The sequence below is a fragment of the Ammospiza caudacuta genome, chromosome 31 (assembly GCF_027887145.1).
Source record: "Ammospiza caudacuta isolate bAmmCau1 chromosome 31, bAmmCau1.pri, whole genome shotgun sequence".
NCBI classification, from domain to species: domain Eukaryota; kingdom Metazoa; phylum Chordata; class Aves; order Passeriformes; family Passerellidae; genus Ammospiza; species Ammospiza caudacuta.
This window is the reverse complement of record NC_080623.1, coordinates 1,782,283-1,804,154: the sequence shown is the minus strand read 5'-3', so window position 1 is coordinate 1,804,154 and position 21,872 is coordinate 1,782,283. Positions and strand designations below refer to the sequence as shown.

The 21,872-nt window shown below is 50.6% G+C and overlaps 2 protein-coding genes across 2 annotated transcripts; both read right to left on the bottom strand.

Annotated features, from left to right (window-relative positions):
- Nucleotides 1-5,083: 5,083 nt before the first annotated feature.
- On the bottom strand, nucleotides 5,084-10,489 carry LOC131569924 (keratin, type II cytoskeletal 5-like). The gene is given in 9 exon segments (XM_058822247.1): nucleotides 5,084-5,568; nucleotides 5,979-6,013; nucleotides 6,126-6,346; nucleotides 6,647-6,772; nucleotides 6,894-7,058; nucleotides 7,165-7,260; nucleotides 7,797-7,857; nucleotides 8,625-8,845; nucleotides 9,668-10,489. Coding segments are annotated over 9 exon segments (2,232 nt in total).
- A 4,031-nt stretch (nucleotides 10,490-14,520) lies between these two features.
- Nucleotides 14,521-21,655, bottom strand: LOC131569925 (keratin, type II cytoskeletal 4-like). The gene is made up of 9 exons (XM_058822248.1): nucleotides 21,110-21,655; nucleotides 19,795-20,009; nucleotides 18,701-18,761; nucleotides 18,333-18,428; nucleotides 17,417-17,581; nucleotides 16,813-16,938; nucleotides 16,044-16,264; nucleotides 15,667-15,695; nucleotides 14,521-15,552 (listed from the first exon to the last, which is right to left on the bottom strand). Exons 1-9 carry the CDS (start codon nucleotides 21,653-21,655, stop codon nucleotides 15,131-15,133), a joined length of 1,881 nt encoding a protein of 626 aa, XP_058678231.1. The 3' UTR covers nucleotides 14,521-15,130.
- Nucleotides 21,656-21,872: the final 217 nt, after the last annotated feature.

Genomic DNA, 21,872 nt, shown 5'->3' with positions numbered 1-21,872 from the left:
CAAAATAGATTAAATAGTCCTTTCCTTAATATAGACTTATAAAATACTACTAAAAATCTGCTCAAAATTATTGTGGTTCTATAGTACCTCCTTCTCAGGCTCAGGATTCAAAAGTTCCGTCTGAAGTGATATTTTTATCACTTTTTCTGCCTCCCTCCGCTCCCCTGCTTATATTTATCCAACAGTCTCCACATCATTGCTGGCTCTAAAAGATGTTCTGTGGAGGGGAATTCACCCACTTTCCTCCCCAGCCCCTCCTTCACTCCACTGAGATCACACACTTGGAAAAGCTTTCTAAAATAGCTTTTGCCTCTTGATGTTGCTACTGGGTGAATCCTTGTGCAGGAGTTTCAACCCCCGCAAATGAGTCTGGGTTGTGTAAAGGCTTGAGAGCCAGGGATCCTTCTCTTGTGCCCATGGAGAGCTGGACATGAGATACAGGAGAGGAAATCCCCTCATTCCCACTCAAAATACATCCCCAAATACTTTCGTGTACTGGATTCTGCCCACTGGCCAAGGCTGCCCACCTTGGCCAGGTGAAGTAATAGTGAAAGACAGAGAGATGAGATCCTGAGCAGCTCAACCAAAAAAATTCCCAAATTCATCTACGTGAGCAAAAAGTGCAGGAGCTCAATCCAAAAGGAGGAGTTTAAGCGGATCGGCTGCGTCTCAGAGCTTGTTTGTGTTGATGTGTTTCCAACCACTGCTTTTTTTCTGTCTGGGAACTTGAAAGAGCCTGAGCAGGAGGAGTTTGGTTTGGTTTGGTTTGGTTTGGTTTGGTTTGGTTGGGTTGGGTTTTGTCTCCTCGCAATCAGAAAGCAGCAGCGCTACCAACTCCCATCTCCTTGGAGCGCTCCTGATTCCGATAGTGAGTCACCGCGGACGCGATGGGAGCCGAGCCCCAATGGGCTGATCCAAAATCCCTCCCGCGACTGGGAGGCAGCTGGGCTGTAGCAAGGGGGTGCTCTCACCCCGGGAGTGGAGATGTGGGAATATCCTGCTGGAAACGCAGCGTTTTGCTGGGAAAACTTCACCCCTCACTCCACCAAAACCCAGCGGCTCCCGATTTCACAGCGGCAACAACCTCAGCCATGAGACCTCTGGGTGCTGAAAATAACGCAGTGTTACTGAAAATAGATAAACTCTGCTCCAAGCATGGCAGATCCATGGAGATTTGCTTTCCTATGCCTGCCCACGTGAACTGGCACAACTGTGCCAGGAGCCTGCGGATGGGGGCCAGGCACGGAACTTGCCTTTGACTCCCAAATTGCTTATGCAAAGTCACACCTGGGAACAGGAGCACAGGTTTTAATTAAAGCAGAGAGAAAGGATTCATGTGGAAGGGAATCATTACTTCCCTAGCTCTTCTAGGAAAGCCTGTTGCTGCAGACAATGGCAATTAAGTTGACTATTACAAAGGATTTGGAAGAGCAAAGCAAAGGATGGCTTAGGCACCAAAACAAGGAAAATTCTTATGGAACCTCTCGGTCCCTCACACTTTCCTTTTTCAGTTGGTGTCACTCACATGCAGCGGTGTCCCACTGAAGGTGCTCAGGGCTGCAGGGGGGCTGTGCTGTCCTCTTGGGTGGGACAGTTCCCTGTGGAGAGGCAGGACATGTCATGGGGGGTTGTCTGGGGGGTGAGGGCACTGCAGAGAAAGGGGAGGAGGAACAGGGCTCCTGTCTGCCTCTGAGCTCTGATTTGCTCTTTTTTTCAGAAGGAACTAGAAAAAAGATGTTAAAAACTCTCCTTGGTTAAGGTTGGGTTGTCAAGAGCTGTGTTAAATCCTCGCACCCAACCTGGGCAATTTGGCAAGGTCAGAAATCAAGGTGACTCAGAGTTTATTTTTAACCTTCACTGGTTTTTTGGCCTGTCTGCAACATCCTCTGGACAGCAGAGACTGAGGAGTCTTGGTGGATGACAGGCAAGGATGACATGAGCCAGCTGTGCTCATGATCAGAAGGAATGGAATTCCCAATGAAATCCTGGGATGCCTCAGGAAAGGCATGGCCAGTGGGTCAGGGAGGGGATCCTGCCCCTCTGCTTGGCCCTGGTGGGGCCATGTCTGGAGCTCTGTGTTCTGCTCTGGACTCTGCAGCTCCAGAAGGACAAGGAACTCCTGGAGAGGGTCCAGTGGAAGCCACAAAGGTGATGAGAGGTCTGGAGCATCTCTTTGATGAGGCAAAATGGCAGGAGCTGGGCGTGGTCAGTCTGGAGAAGAGGAGGCTGAGAGGGGATCCCAACAATCATAAGAATACCCAAATATCCATTAAAATATCTCATTTGAGACGGTTTCTCATCAATCCATGTGAACATCTCCAAGGGGTGGAAAGAGGATGGTGTCAGACTGTTCAGTGGTGCCCAGCGACAGGACAAGGATCCCAGAATCCCCGAGGTGGGAAAAGACCTCTAGGGTCATCAAATCCCATCTGTGCCCAATCCCCACCTCATCACCAGCCCAGAGCACTGCGTGCCACATCCAGTCATCCCCTGGACACCTTTGGGAATGGCAATTCTACCACCTCCCTGGGCAGCGAGGAATCATGGCCATAAACCAGAACACAAGAAATTCCACCCCAACGTGAAGAAGAACTTATTTCCATGGAGGTGGCAGAGTCCTGGAAGGGCTGCCCTGGGAGGGCATGGATTGTCCCTCTCTGGAGACATTCCAAGCCCACCTGGACGCCCTCCAGTGTCACCTGCTCCAGGTATCTGTGCCTTGGCAGGGGTTTGGACTGTGTGAGCTCCAGAGGGCCCTTCCAACCCCAACTATTCTGGGCTTCTGGGACTCTGAGTCTGGTTTTGTGTCCCTGGATTTAATCTTTCACTGAGGCTCCTTTGATTTCCTGGGCAAAGGGGATGAGATGTTGCTGCGTTTTGGTGCACCTGGGTTTGAGCAAGGTTTTGCTGAAGCATCTCCTTTGAACTTGCCAGGACATGCTGGCATGTCTGCTCCTGCTCCTTCCCCTGCTCCTGCTCCTTCCCAAGTTCTGCCCGGAGTTATGCAGGGCCAGGATGTTGCAAGGTCAGGGCAGAGCAAAGCATCTGAACCTTTGTAATTCAATAAGGCCTTTGCAATAATGTTTGGCTGAGGGTTTTTTCTCCACTTTGTTTTACTCTCCTTTTGCAATGACTGACTGAAATATCTGCATCAGTGGTGGTGTTGTGCTCCAGCACCCATCCCCAACCCAGATCTTCCAGATAAGGCCTCCCCAAGAGCCCTGCAGACACTTGGGCTTGCCCTGGCTTTTTAAGAAAGGAAAAATTGAATCCTGAGGTTTTGCCTGGATGCCCCAAACCCTCCCTTCCATGGAAGAAAATATTTTGGATTAACCCAAGGAAGTTAATAAATGAATGGTGATTAATTATCTTGTCACTTATGGATAAAACTCCACCCTCTTTCTTTTCCTCCTCTTTCTCCCCCAGTTTTCTCCAATTCTTGAATTTATTTTGGGACAACCGATTTCAAGATTTTCATTATAATTTAATCAGAATTTCAAAGCTTTTCCCTGGAAGTAAGAAAATATGCCTTCAGCTCATTCTGATGAAGGTTGGAAATACTTTCTATTGCTGGTTCTGGTTTAGAATGAAAAGATAAATAAAAAGAACAAATAAATTACAATCTGGTTTTATTGGACACATTCCAAACAGAGAGAGGAAGGGAAACACGGAGTCGCATCACTACTATGGAAGTATAAAAAGCTGCAATTTTCTTTTTTAATGGTGCTTTCCAAAAATAAAAAGACACAGTGGAAGGCTAGAGGAGTAAATTCCACCAGAAAAGGGGAAAATAGATTTGGGATGCTGGAGTTCCTTTGGGATCCTTGTTTCCCACACACTGGGCTGGAACCAGCTGCACTTCCCAGTTTCCCAAAGGTCTTTCTTGAGGCAGAGGAGCCCACACAGAGAAGAGATGCTGGAATTCCCCCAGGAGCTGTGAACGTGGCCCTTCAGGCAGCTTTTCCTGCGTGATTTTTACAGTCTCAGACTTTCCCCACCTGCTGTGACCAAGGCCACGGGGAAAGACAACAAGACTTGGATGCTGGAGGATTTGGGAATTTTTGACGACATTCCAGCAACACCTTGCATGGGACAGGACAGAAACCCCATTTAACAGCAAGCACTGCTCTTGCTTTAGAAGAACTCATTGTGTCAGACATTATTTAGAATTTTTAAATCCTATAATTTAGAAAACAAGCCCTTTTTCATAGGTTCTGGATCAATCACTGGTCAATCGTCTGACAAAAACCACCCCCGAAGTTACATGTAAGGGCCACTGTGGGCAAACTCATTTAAGAAGAGAAAGGGCAGGAAGGGGAGAGTGATTTGGGAAAAGCTTTTTCATAAGGTTGTGGCACACTGAATTCTCATTTGTGGGTGGAGGGATCTCAGGTTGCTACTCCAACATTAGTGCTCCAAATCCCTGGTCAGGCTCAAATGCCTGAGCTGACTCAGCAGCAAAACTTCACAATATCTGGAAGAATCATATCTTTCAAAACTTGCCTGTGAATGGAGGAAAGAGGGATTTTCCATCTCACCAGAGTGACTCAGATTGAAGAAAATTTTAAGAGGGACATTACAAGCCACTGCCTGGGATCTTTGAGTAGCCTCCAGGGGTATTTCTAGACAGCAGAAAAATAACCCAGACCTCTGGATGCAGACGAGCTTGTCTTGTGAAGGAGTGAGTTGGGCTCATTCCAGCAGTGAAGGCAAAGCAGGGTGAGCTAAACACACATTCCCAGCCCATCCCTGGGCTTCTGGGAGGAAGAAGCCAGAACTGAGCTAAAACTTTCCCTGCTGTTTGGTCTGTTTCAGCTGATGGCTGTGGGTGGCCACAATCACAAGTTTTTTGGCCTTATTAAACCAATTCCCCATTCAGAACAATCACTTAGGCCCATGTTTTCCTTTAACTCCTGTTCCAGGGACTTGGAGAGCTCTGATTTCTGTGTGTTCCACTGCTTTTCTTGACCCAAGATCCAAATGCGTGAGAGCTACAGAGCAGGAGCAGGGCAGGGGCAGCTGGAAGGGTGGAGGTGGGGGAGAACGGTGGTCAGGAGGAACAGAGGAGGGTCTGGGCTTGGCTTTACTCAGGCTCTGTGGCATTCTTCAGGCTCTGGCTTTTTATGCTCTTTTTGCTGGAGGAGGTTTTGGAGACAATTTTCACACCTGGGTTGGTGCCTTTTGCACTTCCAGAGCTGAAATTCCCTCCGCTGGTGCTCAGGACGCTGCTGCCACCCCCGGCATGGCTGTAGCTGCCAGCAGTGCCCAGACCACTCCCTCCTCCAAATCCACCTCCAAGACCACCTCCAGCCCCAAGTCCGAGTCCTCCTCCACTTCCAAAACTGTAGCTTCCTCCTCCTCCTCCTCCACCGCCAGCTCCAAGACCGAAACTGCTCCCGCCGCCTCCTCCAAGGCCAAAACCATTTCCAACACCTCCTCCGAGACCAAAGCTGCTTCCACCACCTCCTCCAAGGCCAAAACCACTTCCACTGCCTCCTCCACTCAGGCTCAGTCCACCAAATCCTCCTCCAGCTCCACCAGAAATGCCGGAGGTGGAGCTGATGACCGCTGCAAGGAGAAGCAATCAGAGGGTTGGACATCTGCTTGGCAGCCATGGAATCATGGGATGGGCTGGGCCAGAAGGGGCCATAAAAGTCATCCCATCCCTGCCCCTGCCATGTGCAGGGACTCCTTCCATTATCCCAGGTTGCTCCCCCACGCCCCTCCAACCTGGCCTTGTACACTTCCAGGGAAGGGGCAGCTACAGCTTCTCTGGGAAGTCACCCAGTTCCAGGAAGCACCACCATCAGGACCTTGACCCACAAGACTTGAACCCAACTTCCATCCCCTGCACAAGCCCATAATGACAGGGGAGGGCTCCAAAAGTCTTATGTGGGGCAAAATTTCCCTTTCCCCACGGTTTCTCCCAGGCCTTGCTCCCAAAGCCAGACTTTGGGATCCAGAACTGTGATACTTACAGTAGCTGATGGGGTTCAGTCCCTCCCCACTGAGCCTGTTGGGGGATTAGAGAAGATTAGAGCAAAATTATGGATACAGGCAGAGAAACCAATCTCTGATGGGAAAAGTGACAGTCACTATTATCCCCACAAGGATTTTGCTCCCACCTGCTCTCCTCGCCTTCCAGCAGCTTCCTGTAGGTCGCTATCTCAATGTCCAGGGCCAGCTTGACGTTCATGAGCTCCTGGTACTCCCGGAGCTGCCGGGCCATGTCAGCCTTGGCTTTCTGCAGGGCGTCTTCCAGGTCAATCATCTTTGCCTTGGCGTCCTTGAGGGCCATCTCCCCACGCTCCTCTGAGTCTCCAATGGCCGTCTGCAGGGTGGCACACTGCAAGGGATGGGGGGCCTTGGAAAGCTGCTCTTGGCTTTGGGTGAGAGTCACCCAAGGAAGAAACCCATTCTGGCTGTGATGTTCTTGGAAAATGTTCCAGCTGAGCTAACACGGCTGGAGTTGAAATGCCAGGCTGGCAAGAACAACTCAATAGTTAAATTTTACAGAGTGAAGCCCTTCTCAGGCAGGAATTAAACACCTTTAACGAGCCTGGAAAAGTCCCTGATCAGCAAACCTGAGTTGTGGTGTTGAAGGACAACAGAATGGGGCTCTGTTGGCTCCTTTTGCCATTCCTACCTGGTTCCTCGTGTTCTCTATCTCAGAGCGGATCCTCTGGATGAGCCGGTTGAGCTCTGAGATTTCACCCTTCGTGTTGCGCAGGTCATCACCGTGTTTCCCAGCCGTGGCCTGCAGCTCCTCAAACTGAGGTGAGAAGGAAGATGTAACCTGAACCATCTGAGGAGTCTGGCTGGAGGAGACAAGGCTCAAACAGCCCGTCTTAGGGGCAGCAGGGATTTCGTGTGGCAATGATGGGTCAGCTCACCTTGGTTTGGTACCAAGCCTCAGCCTCAGCGCGGCTGCGGTTGGCGATGTCCTCGTACTGAGCTTTGACTTCGGCAATGATGCTGCTCAGGTCCAGGTCCCGGTTGTTGTCCATGGACAGGATGACAGCAGTGTCGGACACTTGGGCGCTGAGCTGGGCCAGCTCCTGTGGGAAGCACGTGGGAGCTGCACTTACCTCTCCCAACCCTCAGAGTGGTGGCATTCCGCAGCCAAGGACAACAGCATGGCAGGAATCGGGGATTTGTCTGTACCGCCTCGTAGAGGGCTCGAAGGAAGTTCAGTTCATCACTCAGGGCGTCCACCTTGGCCTCCAGCTCCACCTTGTTCATGTAAGCAGCATCCACATCCTGGAAAAGAGCAGCTGTGGGGACACCTGTGGCACCTGGATCCTCTTCTCAGCCAGGAAGAAATTCCTACCCACAGTCAAGAAACAGCCAAGCCTGGACACAAGGCTGCCCCTTTCCCTGCTGCCTGGTAGAGAAGCTGTGCTTGGCACATCCCACTGGAAGAGCACCAAGACGGCATCTCTTGCCCCAAAAAAGTGCTGTGTGTAATTTGGAAGTGGATAAGGAGGGAAGTCCTGGCTCTTTGGCCTTGGTACCTGGTATTCCCAGGCATGACCAACCCCCTTTGTCCCTACATGGTCTGTTTTGCACCTCTGTGTGTTGTGGGACCAGAGTGGGAGGAGATTTTGCTTCCTTCCTACATTTTTGCTTCCTTCCACTCCATTCCTTTCCCGCAATACTATGAACAAATGGTGAATTAAAACCCTTCTAAAGGATAAGGATGCAGCTCCATGAGATGTCCCATCCCTCAGGATATTCCCAGTTTGTGCAACGGTTGGGGCTGGCTCAGCATCTGCAGCACCTCCTGTCTCACCCACCTTCTTGAGCACCACAAATTCGTTCTCTGCTGCCGTGCGCCGGTTGATTTCCTCTTCATATCTACAGAGATAAGGGGAAAGAGGTGCTGGATCAGACCTTGAGAAGTAGAACTGGTGTCCAGGTAGGACTGCAAAGTGATCTGGACTGAGGGTGGCATCTCCAAATCAGCCTCCTGGGAACTGTCCAGCTCCAATGTGTGAGATTCCCCTTTCTCAGAAGGCTGAAAGGGTATTTTTTACTTTATGCAGATGTAGCAAGGAAGGTAAAGCTGGTTTAGAGGATTTTTATTTGCAAGAGCCATCCCAAGGTGCTGTGTCCTGGCTGAATCTCCATTTTTTGATGGGAAAAAGGTCGATGGATCCTTTTTGGTGCTGTTGAGGAAAATGGGTCCTGCAGGGAGAGATAGGGGGTATTGGAGGTGATTAGAGATGTTTTATGTTATGGGTTAGAGCACAAACTGGAGACACTTTTTCCCCTTTCCTAGAGAAATTTCCATTAATACTTCAGTCTGGATGTTTGACTTTCAGAAACTGAAATTTTTGACATGAGTCATAAAATCATGGAATTACAGAATCATAGAACCATAGAATCAGCTGAGTTGGAAGGGACCCATGAGGATCCTTGAGTCCAACTCCTGGCCCTGCACAGGACACCTCACCAACCCCACCCCATGCCTGAGAGCATTGTCCAAACCCTTCTGGAGCTCTGGTAGCCATGGGACTTTGACCATCCCCTGGGGAGCCTGTTCAGTGCCTGGCTACCCTCTGGGTGAAAACTCCTGCTGCTCAATGCTCAGCTAAACAATTTACAGCCCATTTCACACTCACTTGTTTTTGAAGTCCTCCACGAGGTCCTGCATGTTCTTCAGCTCCCCGTCCATGCGTCCCCGCTCATTGAGCAGGTTGGCCAGCTGCCGCCGCAGGTTGTTGATGTAGGCCTCGAACAGCGGGTCCAGGTTGCTCTTGCCAGAATTGTTTTTTTGTCCCTGCTCCTGCAGAAGGGTCCATTTGGTCTCCAGCACCTTGTTCTGCTGCTCCAGGAAGCGAACCTGAGCGTTGGGAGGCAGAAGAGGCTTAGGCAGAAGATATCTGTGAGCTGATAGCCAATATTCAACACTGGCAGTGATGCATGGCAGGAGCCAAGGGAGTCCCGAACTAAGAGTTTCCAAACTGAGAATATCCTCTAGATTATCCAGGGCTATGTTAGCCCAACCTGTAGCTGAGCAAATCCACCCTTAGTGGACAGTTCTCTTCAGAGGCAATTTGGTTTAGAAAGTCAACAAGCAATGGTAAGAAAATTTGGGTTCAGGTCTTTCTTCATCAGACAGTGAAGTTCTTCTTTCACACCCTCTGGGGTTTCTTTCTTTGTAAGATACATATCTTTCTTAAAGCCAAGGTCTGAGTACTAATGCTAAAATTGCTTAATTGCCTTTCCTTTTGCTCACACTTACAACATATTTATCCAATTAAAAGCTGAGGAAGGACTTGAGTGGTTGAGTCAATTGAGTCAATACAAAAAGGATTTTATCTTGCAGGCAATAAACAACAAAGAGTGAGACATCTGCTGTGATTGCCCAGAGAGTGAGTGGTGTTGAGCCACTAGACCTGGACCCAAAAGTGACTTATGCCATTTCAACTAATCTGTGTTGTTTCTCAGGCACAAAACCTGGATCTAATCCCCTTACTACAATTTTCTTGTCTTATTTTCTGCCCTGTCAATGTTCAGAAGGACATTATTGTTTGAGAGACTTAACCAAGACATGTAGCGAGAAAATGTGTGAAAGACTGTAGATTTCTAAAGTCCTATTTTGGTGCCTACTAGATCGTCACTCCCCCTCTACCACAGATCCACAGCACCCAACAAGTCTCACCTTGTCAATGAAAGAAGCAAATTTGTTGTTGAGGGTCTTGATCTGCTCCTTCTCATCTTTCCGCACCTGTTGGATGTTTGGATCTATCTCCAGGTTCAGCGGTGCCAGGAGGCTCTGGTTTACAGTCACTTCTTGGATTGTACCCACTCCAGGTGGGCCCCCAGAAAACCCTGGGGGGTTCCTGCCACCTCCCAGCCCTGCAGGGAATCCTCCCAGCCCCCCCAGCCCACCAAAGCCAAACCCTCCACCACCTCCATGACCACCACCATAGCCAAGCCCACCAGCACCTCCACCAAAGCCAAGTCCACCACCTCCACCACCAAGCCCCAACCCAAGGCCACTACCAGCCCCACCACCACCAAACCCACCTCCTCCACCACCAAGCCCCAGGCCAAAGCCACCCCCACCTCCCAGGCCAGAGCCACTAGCAGCTCCACTTCCAAAAGCAGCTCGGAAGCTGCTTCCAACCCCGATGGAAATCCTCTTGCTACCACCAAGGTTGTAGAGGCTCCTGCTGCCAAAACCTCCACCACCGCCAAAACTGCCGCCACCACCTCCTCCAACGAGCTTCCCAAAGCCTCCTCCTCCTCCTCCTCCTCCCCGTGCCACAGACACAGAGCTAAAGCCAGCCCTGTTGCTGCTTGGAATTATGGCCGAGGCAGCGCTGTAGGATCGGCCTCCCCCTCCTGCCCTCATGCTGAGCGCCCGGTTCATCGCGGTGGCACAGAAGGGCCCCACACAGCCAGAGAGACTCTGCAGCTCTCTGAGGAGAGGGAGTCAGGGTGCCCCTTTTATCCCCCGGGGATCTGGGCTTGGCTGCATGGAAGTCCAGTGATCAATTTAGTGCCTTCATGGTTTTGACGTGCCAGGAGGCAGCTGTCTCCCTGAGACTTGTTAAACCCTGATTGCGCCCAAACACGCCTCCTGGGGCTGGATCTGCTCAGCTGGAAGAGTTATCTAACACCCAGATTTCTATCTCCTCACAGAGAAGGGTTATTGCATTTTGTATTATTTTGCTTAACCCTGGAGGTGTCCAAGGCCAGGTTGTGAGGGCTTGGAGCAACCTGGGTTAATGCAAGGTGTCCCTGCCTGTGGGGGGATGGAATGAGATGGTCTTTGAGATTCCTTCCAACCCAAACCATTCTGGGATTCCATGATTCTATAATTTCCTTACTGTGAAAAAAAAAATGTTATAAAGCCAGAAATAATGTCTTTGATTCACAATTCTGCTTAAAGGATGCAGCACATCAACACAGAGATCAGTGCAGAGTCCTCTGGACTAACTCAAGTGAAAGACAGTGAGAACAAAATGGTTAAATCTGAACAAAAATAATTCATGGGGTTTCTTCACCTGAAGGCAGAAGGCGGCTTGATGTTCATGAAACCTGACACCCCTTTTGGGGCTCTAATTTATCCAGTTTGCTGTTCCTACTCCCTGGGCAGGGACCATCTCTTTGGGATGAATTGACAAAGAGGTCCTGATCAAGTTTTCCTCTTTCTCCTTTCCAGATGTAAATACCACCTCGAATTTGGCCCATTTATATTCATTATTTAGCCTATGGCGGGCTTTCTAGGCAATTCCTCTGGACATTTGCATTTCCAGAGGACAACTCCATCCCATGCAGAGGCTGTGTTGTGATTTCTCCAGCTAGCTGATGATGTGATTGATGCATTTTCATCTTGACTAAAAACCATTTCAAAAAAAAAGAGGCAGATTTTCTGAAAATCTCTCTGCCCATCTCTGTGGAATGATGTCATTTTCCCACTTTAGGATGTAGTCAGTCCTGAGTTTCTGGCTCTCTCTAGCTCTGATTTCTTTTAAGGACCTTTGAACATTCCATCAAAAATGCTGCCAGAAGCAGATTTAACCAGCATGAAAAATACTCCCACAAATCCTCCTTATTTTACTTCCCGGAGTCCTTGGGAAAAAAGATACATTCAACAGGGTGTGGTGACATTTTCTGGTATCTCAGACTTTGTGGAACTGCAGTGTTGAGAGTATTTTATCCCTTGCATGTCAGAGCTCAGCTGTTCTTTGGCATGAGGCTGCCCTGGTGGCTTTACCTGAATTCTGCAGGACTGGAGCTTAAATATATTTTCAGGACAGGACTCTACTTGCCTTTCAAAACACATCCCTGTGCCCCAGAGCTATAAAACCATTAAGGAGCTAAAATCCCACTGGCATCTCTGGAAGAACACTTAAACAGGTGCTACTGAATACAGAAGACCAAATATCTGATTATCCCTGGAGAAATGCTGCTGGGCAGGCTGAAATAGAGAGCCGGGGCACTGAAAGAGAATTTCCCTTTGCAGTGAGAAATTATTTCAAGATGGTGCAGGTCAGCTTGTTTCTTTTTGGAAAATGTGGGTCTGAACCTGGAACGTCACTTGAAATTCATGAGCATCCATTGCCTCCGTGATTTGCATAAAATTCAAAGCCAGGGTGCGATGGGAAAATGAGATTTTGTCTTCATGGTTCCTTGACCCCAGTAAAGGCAGCTTGTCCTGAAGCTGAAGAACGGGTTCAGATCAGATGTTGGAGCTGAATGAATGTAATGGGATTAAAGGTGGGGCTGCCAAGAAGAAAGAAGGAATTGTCACTTCAGGCTCCCACACTCTTCTCCCCGCGGCTCGTTATCCACAGGGTATGTGAGAGATGCAAAGGCCACGTGAAAAATGCTCCTTTCCCTCCTGGGCTGCTTGGTGGTGTGGAGGAGCCAAGGGCTGGCGCTCCAAACCCAGAGGCAGATGTGGCATTTTCATGTCTGTTTGCATCAACTCTGCCAGGCGCTGGGCTCAAGCTGAAAGAGGGGAAGTCAAAGCTAAATATAGGGAAGAAATTTCTCCCTGTGAGGGTGGGGAGACCCTGCAGTGGATTCCCCAGAGAAGCTGTGGTTGCCCCATCCCTCAAAGCGTCCAAGGCCAGGCTGAATGGGGCTTGGAGCAACCTGGGATAGTGGAAGTTGTCCCTGGACATGGCAGGGGGTGGAAGATGTTTTATAAGATCCTTCTAACCCAACCATTCCATGAATCTATAGTTTTGGACTCTATCAATTTACAAAAGGGTCCGTCCAGATTTACACTGTGCAGGATTTGACCTCCACCTACCCTGATCTACGTGAACATCTTCAAGCAGGCAGCAGCAAACATGGCTTTTGCAATAGCTGGAGTTGAGGACAGGGATGATTAAAGGTTTTTTCCCAGAAATGCAAGAGCTGCCAGACTGCTTTTGCCCCCTGGGGAGCTGGCTGGTGTTTGGTGTTCAGGTATTGCTTTGCAGGGAGATGATCAACATAAATTATGAGCTGCTGGGGCACTGGAAGCTTCTTGTTTTGGGTGTTTCTGCTTGGTATTTACATAGAAATGAGATGGAGCCTGAGTTGTGTTCACGGAGCAGAAAAGCTGAAGACAACATTTCCAAAAACATCTTCAGCAGGGTAAGTTTTGCTTTCTCACCAAGGGCTGACCCACTTGGCTTTCACCACCCCCCAGCCAACTGTGGCATTTATTAAAACAGAATTAGTGCTCTGCTCCCTGTTGATCACATCCAATATACCACGAGGGGAGCCAGAATGCCCCATGGTGGGAGAGCAGCAGAGGCCAGAGCTCATCCCACACTGGGTTCATCCCCGTCCCATGCACGAGGACAGAGTCTGGCATGGGGGCTGAGCTCATCCTCCAGCCCTGCAGAGGTCAAGGGGAAGAAGCTGTGAGTCAGCAGGGAGGTCTTGGAAGCAGGGTGGGACATGGGGGGATAAATTCCAGCCCCTGTTTCTTGGTGAGCCTTTCATGGGCACATGAACCTGCCCACGCCCTGTGCTGCCCCGGGCTGGACGCAGGGATTTCTCCAAGGGTGATGCAGAGCTGGCTCAGGGGCTATTGGCTCTGCCATGGGGAGCTGTGGGAAGGGAGGAGCTGCGGGGCTGGTTTGTTTTCCTGTGATTCCAGATGTCCATCCAGCTGGGCTGAGTTGCCACCATGGCAAGGTCCTCCCAGCCAAGTTATAGAGACCCATCAGGGATCCAGGGGAACTGGGAGCCCTGCAGAAGTCCAGGAGCATTGGGACAACAATCAAGCATCTGGTGGGACTTTTGGGGTGTCCTGTGCAGGGCCAGGACTGGGATTTTATGATCCTTGTGGGTCCCTTCCCAGCCAGGATATTCCATGATTCTATGAACCTCACAGAGAAAAAGGAGAGGATGATGTGATTTCTCCTAAATCCCAGTTTCCTAAAATTGTGAGAGAGGGTTTTCCCTCCCTGGAAGGGATGATGGAGGAGCATGTCTAGCCACATCTCCAGACCCTGCTCTTTGTGTGAGCTCACATATTTTAAGGAAGGTGGCAGTTGAGGAAGGACTGATGCTGCATTTTGGGAAACTGCACTTTGCTCTTACCTTCTTCTAAAATCAACCCACTCTTGTGAGAGGGTTTCACAGGTGTGGTATGGGATTATTTTCCTGCTCTTCCCTGAGCTGCTTCTCACTGATTTCCTTAAAGAAGGGCCTGGCTGCCTTTTTGTTCCATCTCCAGAGATCCCAGACACTGTGAGAGATCCCAAGCAAACTGCATACCCACAGTTGGTAAATAGCCTCCTTTCCAGACATCCGTGTGGCCACACTAATCAGTGGATGGAATAAAGGTATGCAAAGGTGCTTCAGGAAAAAGAGCAGACAAAACCTTCTTGAAGCTCCAAACTCCACCCATTTGGAGACTCAGGTTTGAGGAAATTTCTATGATTTGCAATATGAGGGAGGGAAACAAAGCCCAGGCAGTGCAGCATGAATTATGCATGGAGTTTATTGAAGGTACAGCTGAAAGTCTGGAGTAAGCGAAGGGTAATAACTCTGTTCACTTACACATGAAAAGCTTTAACTCCGTCTATTGCACACAGGAAAAACAACACATGCATTTAACTACAGAAATATAAGGTGCTCATTGGGGTGTAATTAAAATCTGCTCTACCAAACACAGTGTAGCAACCTGGACCAATTTGCATAAGCATTCCCAACCCTCTTGTAAACAGGAAAAGTTGGATTTTCTGCTGTCATTAAAGAAGTAAATTACAGCCGCAGCTTTGTCTTGTACAATTAAATTGTGGCTTCTCTCTCTGAAGTTGGGATGACCAGATTTTTCATCCTTTTGCAATAGCTGCATTAAAAGTCTCTGCTGGAAAGGGGTCAAGCAGGGCAGGGTGACTGAAAAGCCAAGATGATGAGTGGAGACAGGGGTGGTCTCTGAAATTAAAATCTCACCTGGCTGGGGGGGGACAGGCGGGGCAGGGGGGAGTTTCCCCCAAGAAAGACATCAGGGAGAGGGTGGGTGTTATCAGGCTAAGGGTTCAGGCAGAGCGATGTCCTAGCACATGGTTGTGTGATCCCTGTGGCTGTCAGAGGGAGGGGGAATACTGTTTTATTGCAGAAATGCTGATTATTATAAAATCTGCCGTCTCGGGCCGGCCGCTCTCTACCGGCTCGTCCTGACGACGCGCACGGCTGTGCTGAACCTGTTCCCGCAGACCCCCGGTGCCCCGGGGATCAGCACGGCGCCGGGCCCGCACTGCTCCACGCCCGCGCACACCACGCTGCCCAGGTTGCCCAGGTTGCCCAGGTTGCCCAGGTTGCCCAGGTTGCCCATCCCGGCGGCGCACTGCCCCCCGTCCACGCCGGTGAGCACCTCCCTCCCCACGCAGCTGACCGCGCTGCGGGCCCCGAATCCCGCCCCGACCTTGGGCACACAATCCACGCTGCGGGTGCTGAACCCGGCGTTGCCGAAGGACGAGACCATGCCCAGCCCCGCGCCGGCCCCTCCGCTCTTCACGGTGCATTTGCCTCCGATTCCAGACAGGGACCGGCACTCCCCGACCGTGCCCCCGCCGCTGACCACGGCTGCGGGAGAGAAACAAGCTCGGTCACGCCCGGAGCGGCCAAAACCCGGCTCAAAAGGAGCGCTGCGAACTTAAAAAGCTTGTAAGGAAATCAAGACGGGGCTCATTAACTCACCTACGCTCACAGGGTTGCCGGTGCATATCCTGTCAAGGAAAGAAACGTGTCAGACATGTATTTAGGGACATATTCCTCAAATTCACAAGCAAACAGAGCCCAGCTACTGCCTCCTTAGAAACCTGACGTCCTTCAGCTCGTTAGGGGCAGCCTGCTGAGAGATGCTTGCCCACCAAAGCACTGCAGGGTTGAGTCCCTAATTCCATGGTCTTACTAATATCCCATCCTCTTTTTGGATGGGAATGTGATCCCCTCTGCACCGAGTGGGAGGGAAAAGGGGTCCTGCTCCCCTCTGCAGCCCTGGGTGCAGCATTTGTTTCTCCTCCACCTGTCTTTTGCTGATCATCCTTACAAGGTGCATCCAGGGCTGCTCCTACCTGCTCTCTTCTCCCTCCAGCAGCGTCCTGTATGTGGCAATCTCAATGTCCAGGGCCAGCTTGACATTGAGCAGCTCCTGGTAGTCCCTGAGCAGACAGGCCATCTTGTCCTTGGCCTGCTGCAGGGCTGTCTGCAGGTCAACCAGCTTCTGCCGGGCATCCTTGAGGGCGCAGTCTCCTCGTTGCTCGGCATCACAGATTGCTGTCTGCAGGGCTGAGATCTGGGGACAGCCACAGGAGGACATCCCCACAAAGCTTCAGTCAAGTAAGGTAAAGCCCATCCAGTCCCATCTCCTGCCATGGGCAGGGACATCCTCCACTAGCCTGGGCTGCTCCAAACCACATCTAGCCTGGCCTTGGACACTTCCAGGCACAATTCCTCTGGGCAAGAGGGCAGCCAAGGATGATATTAAGGGGTATCTCCACAGTGTTGCTCATACATTCCTCAGCCAAGAAATGCCAGAGAGACAAGATTTAGGCTGGATTTGGGGTGGCCAAGCTATTTGGGATGAAGGGAATGGGATCTGTTGGCTACAGCCTGGTGGGAGCTCACAGCAAACACTTATTCTGGTACTGCCAAACCCATGAACTTATTTGCAAAGTGAGAAATAAATCTGCTTTTTTGTGTGCATGAGCAGCAGATGAGAAGTTACAATAGACCTAATCTGGGGCAGGGGGTTCTCTGCAGCCCCACAGGGTGGGAGCTGGTAGGACAATGCCCTTTGATGGAGGAGCTGCACTCCCAGGTGGATCCATCCCTTGGTCCTACCTGTTTCTTCACATTGTCCGACTCACACTGCAGCTTCTGGATCATCCTGTTGAGCTCAGCAATCTCACTCTGGTTGTTCTTCAGGTCATCACAGAACTTGCCCCGGCTGCTGTGGAGTTCCTCCAGCTGTTGCACGGGAAGGGGATGATGTCAATGCACCCAAATCCCCCTTCCCAGGCCCCCCAACTCCCCGGAAAGTTGGAAATCTCTGAAGCTGCACCAGGGTCAGTGTTTCCTGGGCACCACCCAGACACGGCCTCAGCCCGGATAAGGTGAGGGTCTCAGGGGGTCCTGCACTTGCTGATCTTGGAGCTCTTTTCCAGCCTTAGGGTTCTATGGTTTTCCCTTTGGGAAGTAATGATGCTCCTCAGAGTGCATGAAGGGGACATCTCTAAACACTCTGATCTGCTCTGTGTGTACCAAAATGTCTCAAACCACAATTTTAAGGTTGGTTTGCGTTTGGGGTTTTTTTTGGTACAACTTTCTTAAGCAAACTGAAGCCACTACACAGCGTGAGGTGGTTAAAGCTGCATCATGGAGGATGGGAATGGTCTCAGGAATGGTCTCAGGAATGGTCTGTCAAAGAAATTTGTGGAATACTCACCCTGGTTTGGTAGAAAGCCTCCACCTCGGCCTTGCTCTTCTGAGCAATCTCCTCATAGCAGCACTCCACGCTTTTAATGATGCCCTCCATGTCCAGGTCCCGGCTGTTGTCCATTTGCACGATGACAGAGGTGTCACACAGCTGACAGTCAAGCTGAGCCCTCTCCTGCAGGACCAGAGCATCAGTTCCATTCCCTCACCCAGCCCCAGCCAGGCCAGCAGCAACCCCAGCAAGGGGGGTCTGGTTGGAGGAGGTTCTCCTCTGAACTCCCAGCATGGGGTTTTCCTCTTGGGCAACTTGTGTCCAGCAACACCTCGCAGCTGGGACCTGTTTTGGTGGCACAACAAGGGATGGCTGCATGCAGTTCCCTAAGGGAGGGTGGGGAGTTCTGGTGAAACAAGCCACTTCTGCATTCCTGGCTGTGCCAGTGCTTTCCTGGATTGGGAATCCTCACGTTCTTTGAGCCCCACTGACCCCTGCTGAGGGGGTTTAGCTCAAAAAGGTGTCCATGCAAAGTGTCCCCTGTGTGTTTTGTTTAAAATTGTGGAATTTTAAACAGAAGTGTTATTTTCATGAAAATATTTTGACATTTTGACTACTGTAAAAAAAAAAAAAAAAAAGGCTAGAAACATTTGGCCAGCCCAGGGATGGTTTGGATTAGAATTTGAGAGGTTTTCAAGCAAAAGATCCCTCCCCTTGTCAGCAGCAATGTAGCAACCAAGACTAAATAATGCCTTCCCAAAGTAGGTGTGATAGCGTTGTTGTCAAATACATCAAAAAGAAAACGAGTTTCGGGCTGCAATTCTGGGATTTTCAGAAAAGACACTTTTCCTTGCACTCTTGGTGTAGGACTCAGGCGGGGAGGGCAGGAGATGATGCCTCAGCCCAGGGAGCAGATTGGGCCAGGAGCTCTTACCTCGGCATAGATGCACTTCAGGAACTCAAGCTGCTGTCTCAGGAGGCCCACCCTCACCTCCAGCTCCTCCTTGGTCAGGTAGAGACAATCCACATCCTGGAGAGATACCAGAATTTGGTGAAAAGAGGTGAAGGAAAGACTGTGGCAAATCCCAGGTTTTCTTTAGATTAGGAGAAAACTCCACCATTTCCAGCCCTTAGCACTATGTGGGTTTGGGCTTCACGTGCTGAATAACTCAGGGAGGCCCTCCAGATTCCTTGGGTTGCCTCAATTTTGGGGCATCACGCTGTGCCATGGTGTCAGGACTCCCCACTTCTCCCACTGACCCCAACCCAGGGTTTGCCCACCCTTATCTGGCCCTGGCTCACCTTCTTGAGCACCACGAACTCGTTCTCTGCCGCCGTGCGCTTGTTGATCTCATCTTCATACCTGCAGGAAAGCAGAGCAGGGGGGTGCTGAGCCCTGGGGGTCCCATCTCCATCACCCAACCATCCACTGCAGACTGTGGGAAATGAGATTTCACTTTGCACCTCGTTTTTAATCTTTTTTTTTTTTTTTTTTTTTTTTTGCTTCATTGCTGTTTTTTACCCCCTCACTGGGTTTTACTCAGCAGTTTTAGCCATGCCAGTGCTTTGGGGGCTGGAGTCAGAGAAAATCCAGCCAAACCACCAGAAATGCAAAGCTGGAGGCTTGGGTTGCTGCTTCCAGCCCTTCTGCTTTGTGAGATGTTTTTCCAGAGCATCCAGGACTGTGCTCAGAGTGTCTATGGAGAGACTGGCCAAAATGCTCCAGGGGAAGTTCAGGAGCTTGAGCAAACTGTGAAACTCCAGGGTGCAGTGGGGAGCAAAGTCAGGGCATAATGAGTCAGTAATTGGGACCTGCAAGAACTTTCACAAGATGCTGATTCTGTGAGTTGGACCTGCTCAGTAGTGGCTCAGCAAGAAAAAACACCTCAGATGGTGAACTCTGGGGAAAGTTGATCCAGTGACCTTGTTTGTGGCTTAGCAGAGCACATGGGGAGATATTAAGGAGCATCTACAGCTTAGATTAAAAAAAAAAAAAAAATTCCCACATTCCCTCTGGGAAGAGAGAATGAATCCCAGCATGATGTGGGTAAAAGAGTGGGGTGGAGAAAATTGGCTGAGGGTTTTGTTTGTTTTGTGGGAATGGATGGCACTGGGGAAAACACAGGAACAGGTGGTGGGGGAGATTTGATATGGCAAACCACATGGGTTTGCAGGAAGCAGAGAAAGAGTGGTTTCCAATCCTGCTCCCTAAGGAAACTGGGCTTCAAAACGTCTCCCAGTCCATCTCCAACGCAGGAAATTCACCCACTACTGCAGTGCCTTGCCCTGTGCCCCAGTTTGTTGATCCATCCAGTGCAATTTCCTTAGATTCACACTCAGGGACACCACCCAGGCCAGCAACATCCTCCTCTGCAGCTTCCCTGTGTGTGACTTACTTGCACTTGAACTCCTGCACCAGGTCCCGCAGGCACCGCTCCTCATTCTCCAACCTCTCTCGCTCCCCCATCACACACTCCAGCTGCTTCCTCAGGTTGCAGATGAAGTTTTCAAACACAGGCTCCAAGTTTCTCCGGGATGCTGGGAGCACATACTGCTGCAGCAGCTCCCACTTGGTGGTCAGCACCTTGTTCTGCTGCTCCAGCAGCCGCACCTGGGCAGGGAAGAGATGGGAGGGTCAGGCTCTCCTGTCCCAGGGTTTCTGTACTTCCCAAGGGGAAAAGTGAAAATCAAATCAGAATTGCAAATGGTCAGGTGCTGCTGTCTCAGGGGGTTGAGTGGCACCAGCATCTTCTCTGAGTTAAATTGGTCCCACCCAGGACTCGAATCTCAGGCTGAGCAACATCAGTGCCTTCATTCTGTGTGGGGGCCAAGCCTGGGTTCAGCCAACGCTTGCTCAGCCAGACACCTCCACTCCTGCCCCAGAACTGGATCCTCGGCCCAGGGCAGTAACAAGTCTTTCTCAGCACTAAAAGCTCCATCCAGGACCTCATTTGGATGTATCTGATTTAAACTCCAATCGTGGATACTTATCATGCCTTTACACTTCTAGATTAAAGGGCTCTCTAGGAGTTTGATGGGTCATGAATAAGTCATTTTACAAATGGGAAGAAGCAGGAGTTGCTGCTCCTGAGTGGGTTCAGTTTTTCCGGTTGCAGAACAACTCTCCAGGAAAATCAAGATCAGATCAGACAGAGCAGATTTTCTTTGCTGTTTGAAAAATTCTTTCCCATAACAGCTCTCTAAACAGCCATGAAAACTCTTACATGTAGCCAAGAAAACAATGATAAATTACATCTTTTTAGGAAATCACCAAATAATTTTGTTCATAGAGTGGAGGGACAAAGAAATTAAAATAGTTCCTCCCATTTTAACTAAATTCATCCTTCCACATCACCTTCATGAAACACAAATTATTTTAAGAATGCAGAAGTCCTTTGGAGTTTATAGACTTGTGAGAACAACATCAGATTATACACTTGAAATAAAATTTCCTATCCTTCAGAGCTTCATCTCATCACTCACAGGTTTGGATTTACTATATCCCTGGAGCTGGTCCTGACCCCTTTAGCAGGTTAGTGACCATCCAAAGGTACAACACTAGTGGTGTTGTCTTGGTGAAAGGCTAAAATCCAGAGGGTGCCCAGGCCAGGACCACCATGGCTCATAAGAAAGGTTAAATACCAGGGCACCAGGAGAAATAGCTCCCCATGTTGTCTCTGGGGACACAGGGTGGGGAAAGCGGGGTCTCACCTTGTCAATGAAACAGGCAAACTGGTTGTTGAGGTTCTTGATCTGCTCCTTCTCGTGGGTCCGCACTTGGCACTCCTCGGGGTCCACGCCCACGCACAGGGGCTTGAGGAGCTCCGGGTGGATGCTGACGCCGCGAATGCCCTCGGACCTCCCTCCGCCGAGGCCGATGCCGATGCCGCCGCCGTAGCTCCCCATGGCCACGCCATCCCCCAGGCCTCTGTAGCTGCCCAGGCCCCCGAAGCTCGCACAGTTCCCAAAGCCCACGACGGTGCCGAAGCGGCCCCCGCCGTACGCGACGCCGCAGCGCCCGACGCCAGCCCCGCCGTAGACGCCGCTGCGGCAGCTGCCACCGAAGGAAATCCTCTGGCCTCGGCCCAGGTCACAGACGCTGCGGCTGCTGAAGCCACCGATCCCACACCTCCGTCCCACGGGCTGGCAGACGGAGGCCGAGCTGCTGTTGGCCCTGCCCAGGCCGCAGACGGCGGAGGCCGAGGAAAAGCCTCGTCTTCCCAGGATGGAGCCGGAGGTGTAGCACTGTCGGCTCATGGTGGCTGGGGTGGGTGGGCAGTGACGGCGACGCGGAGGAGCAAGAGAGGAGCAGGGCCTGGAAGAAGGAGATCTCCTTTAGCTCCTCTGAGGCAGAGCCCTTCTCCTTATATACATTTCAGGAGGTGCCTCAGATGCAAAAATTTAATTTATCCACTGGGTTTGGTCTGCCTGGCAGCAAGGAATGGCTTCCAACATTTTAAACCCACAGCAAACA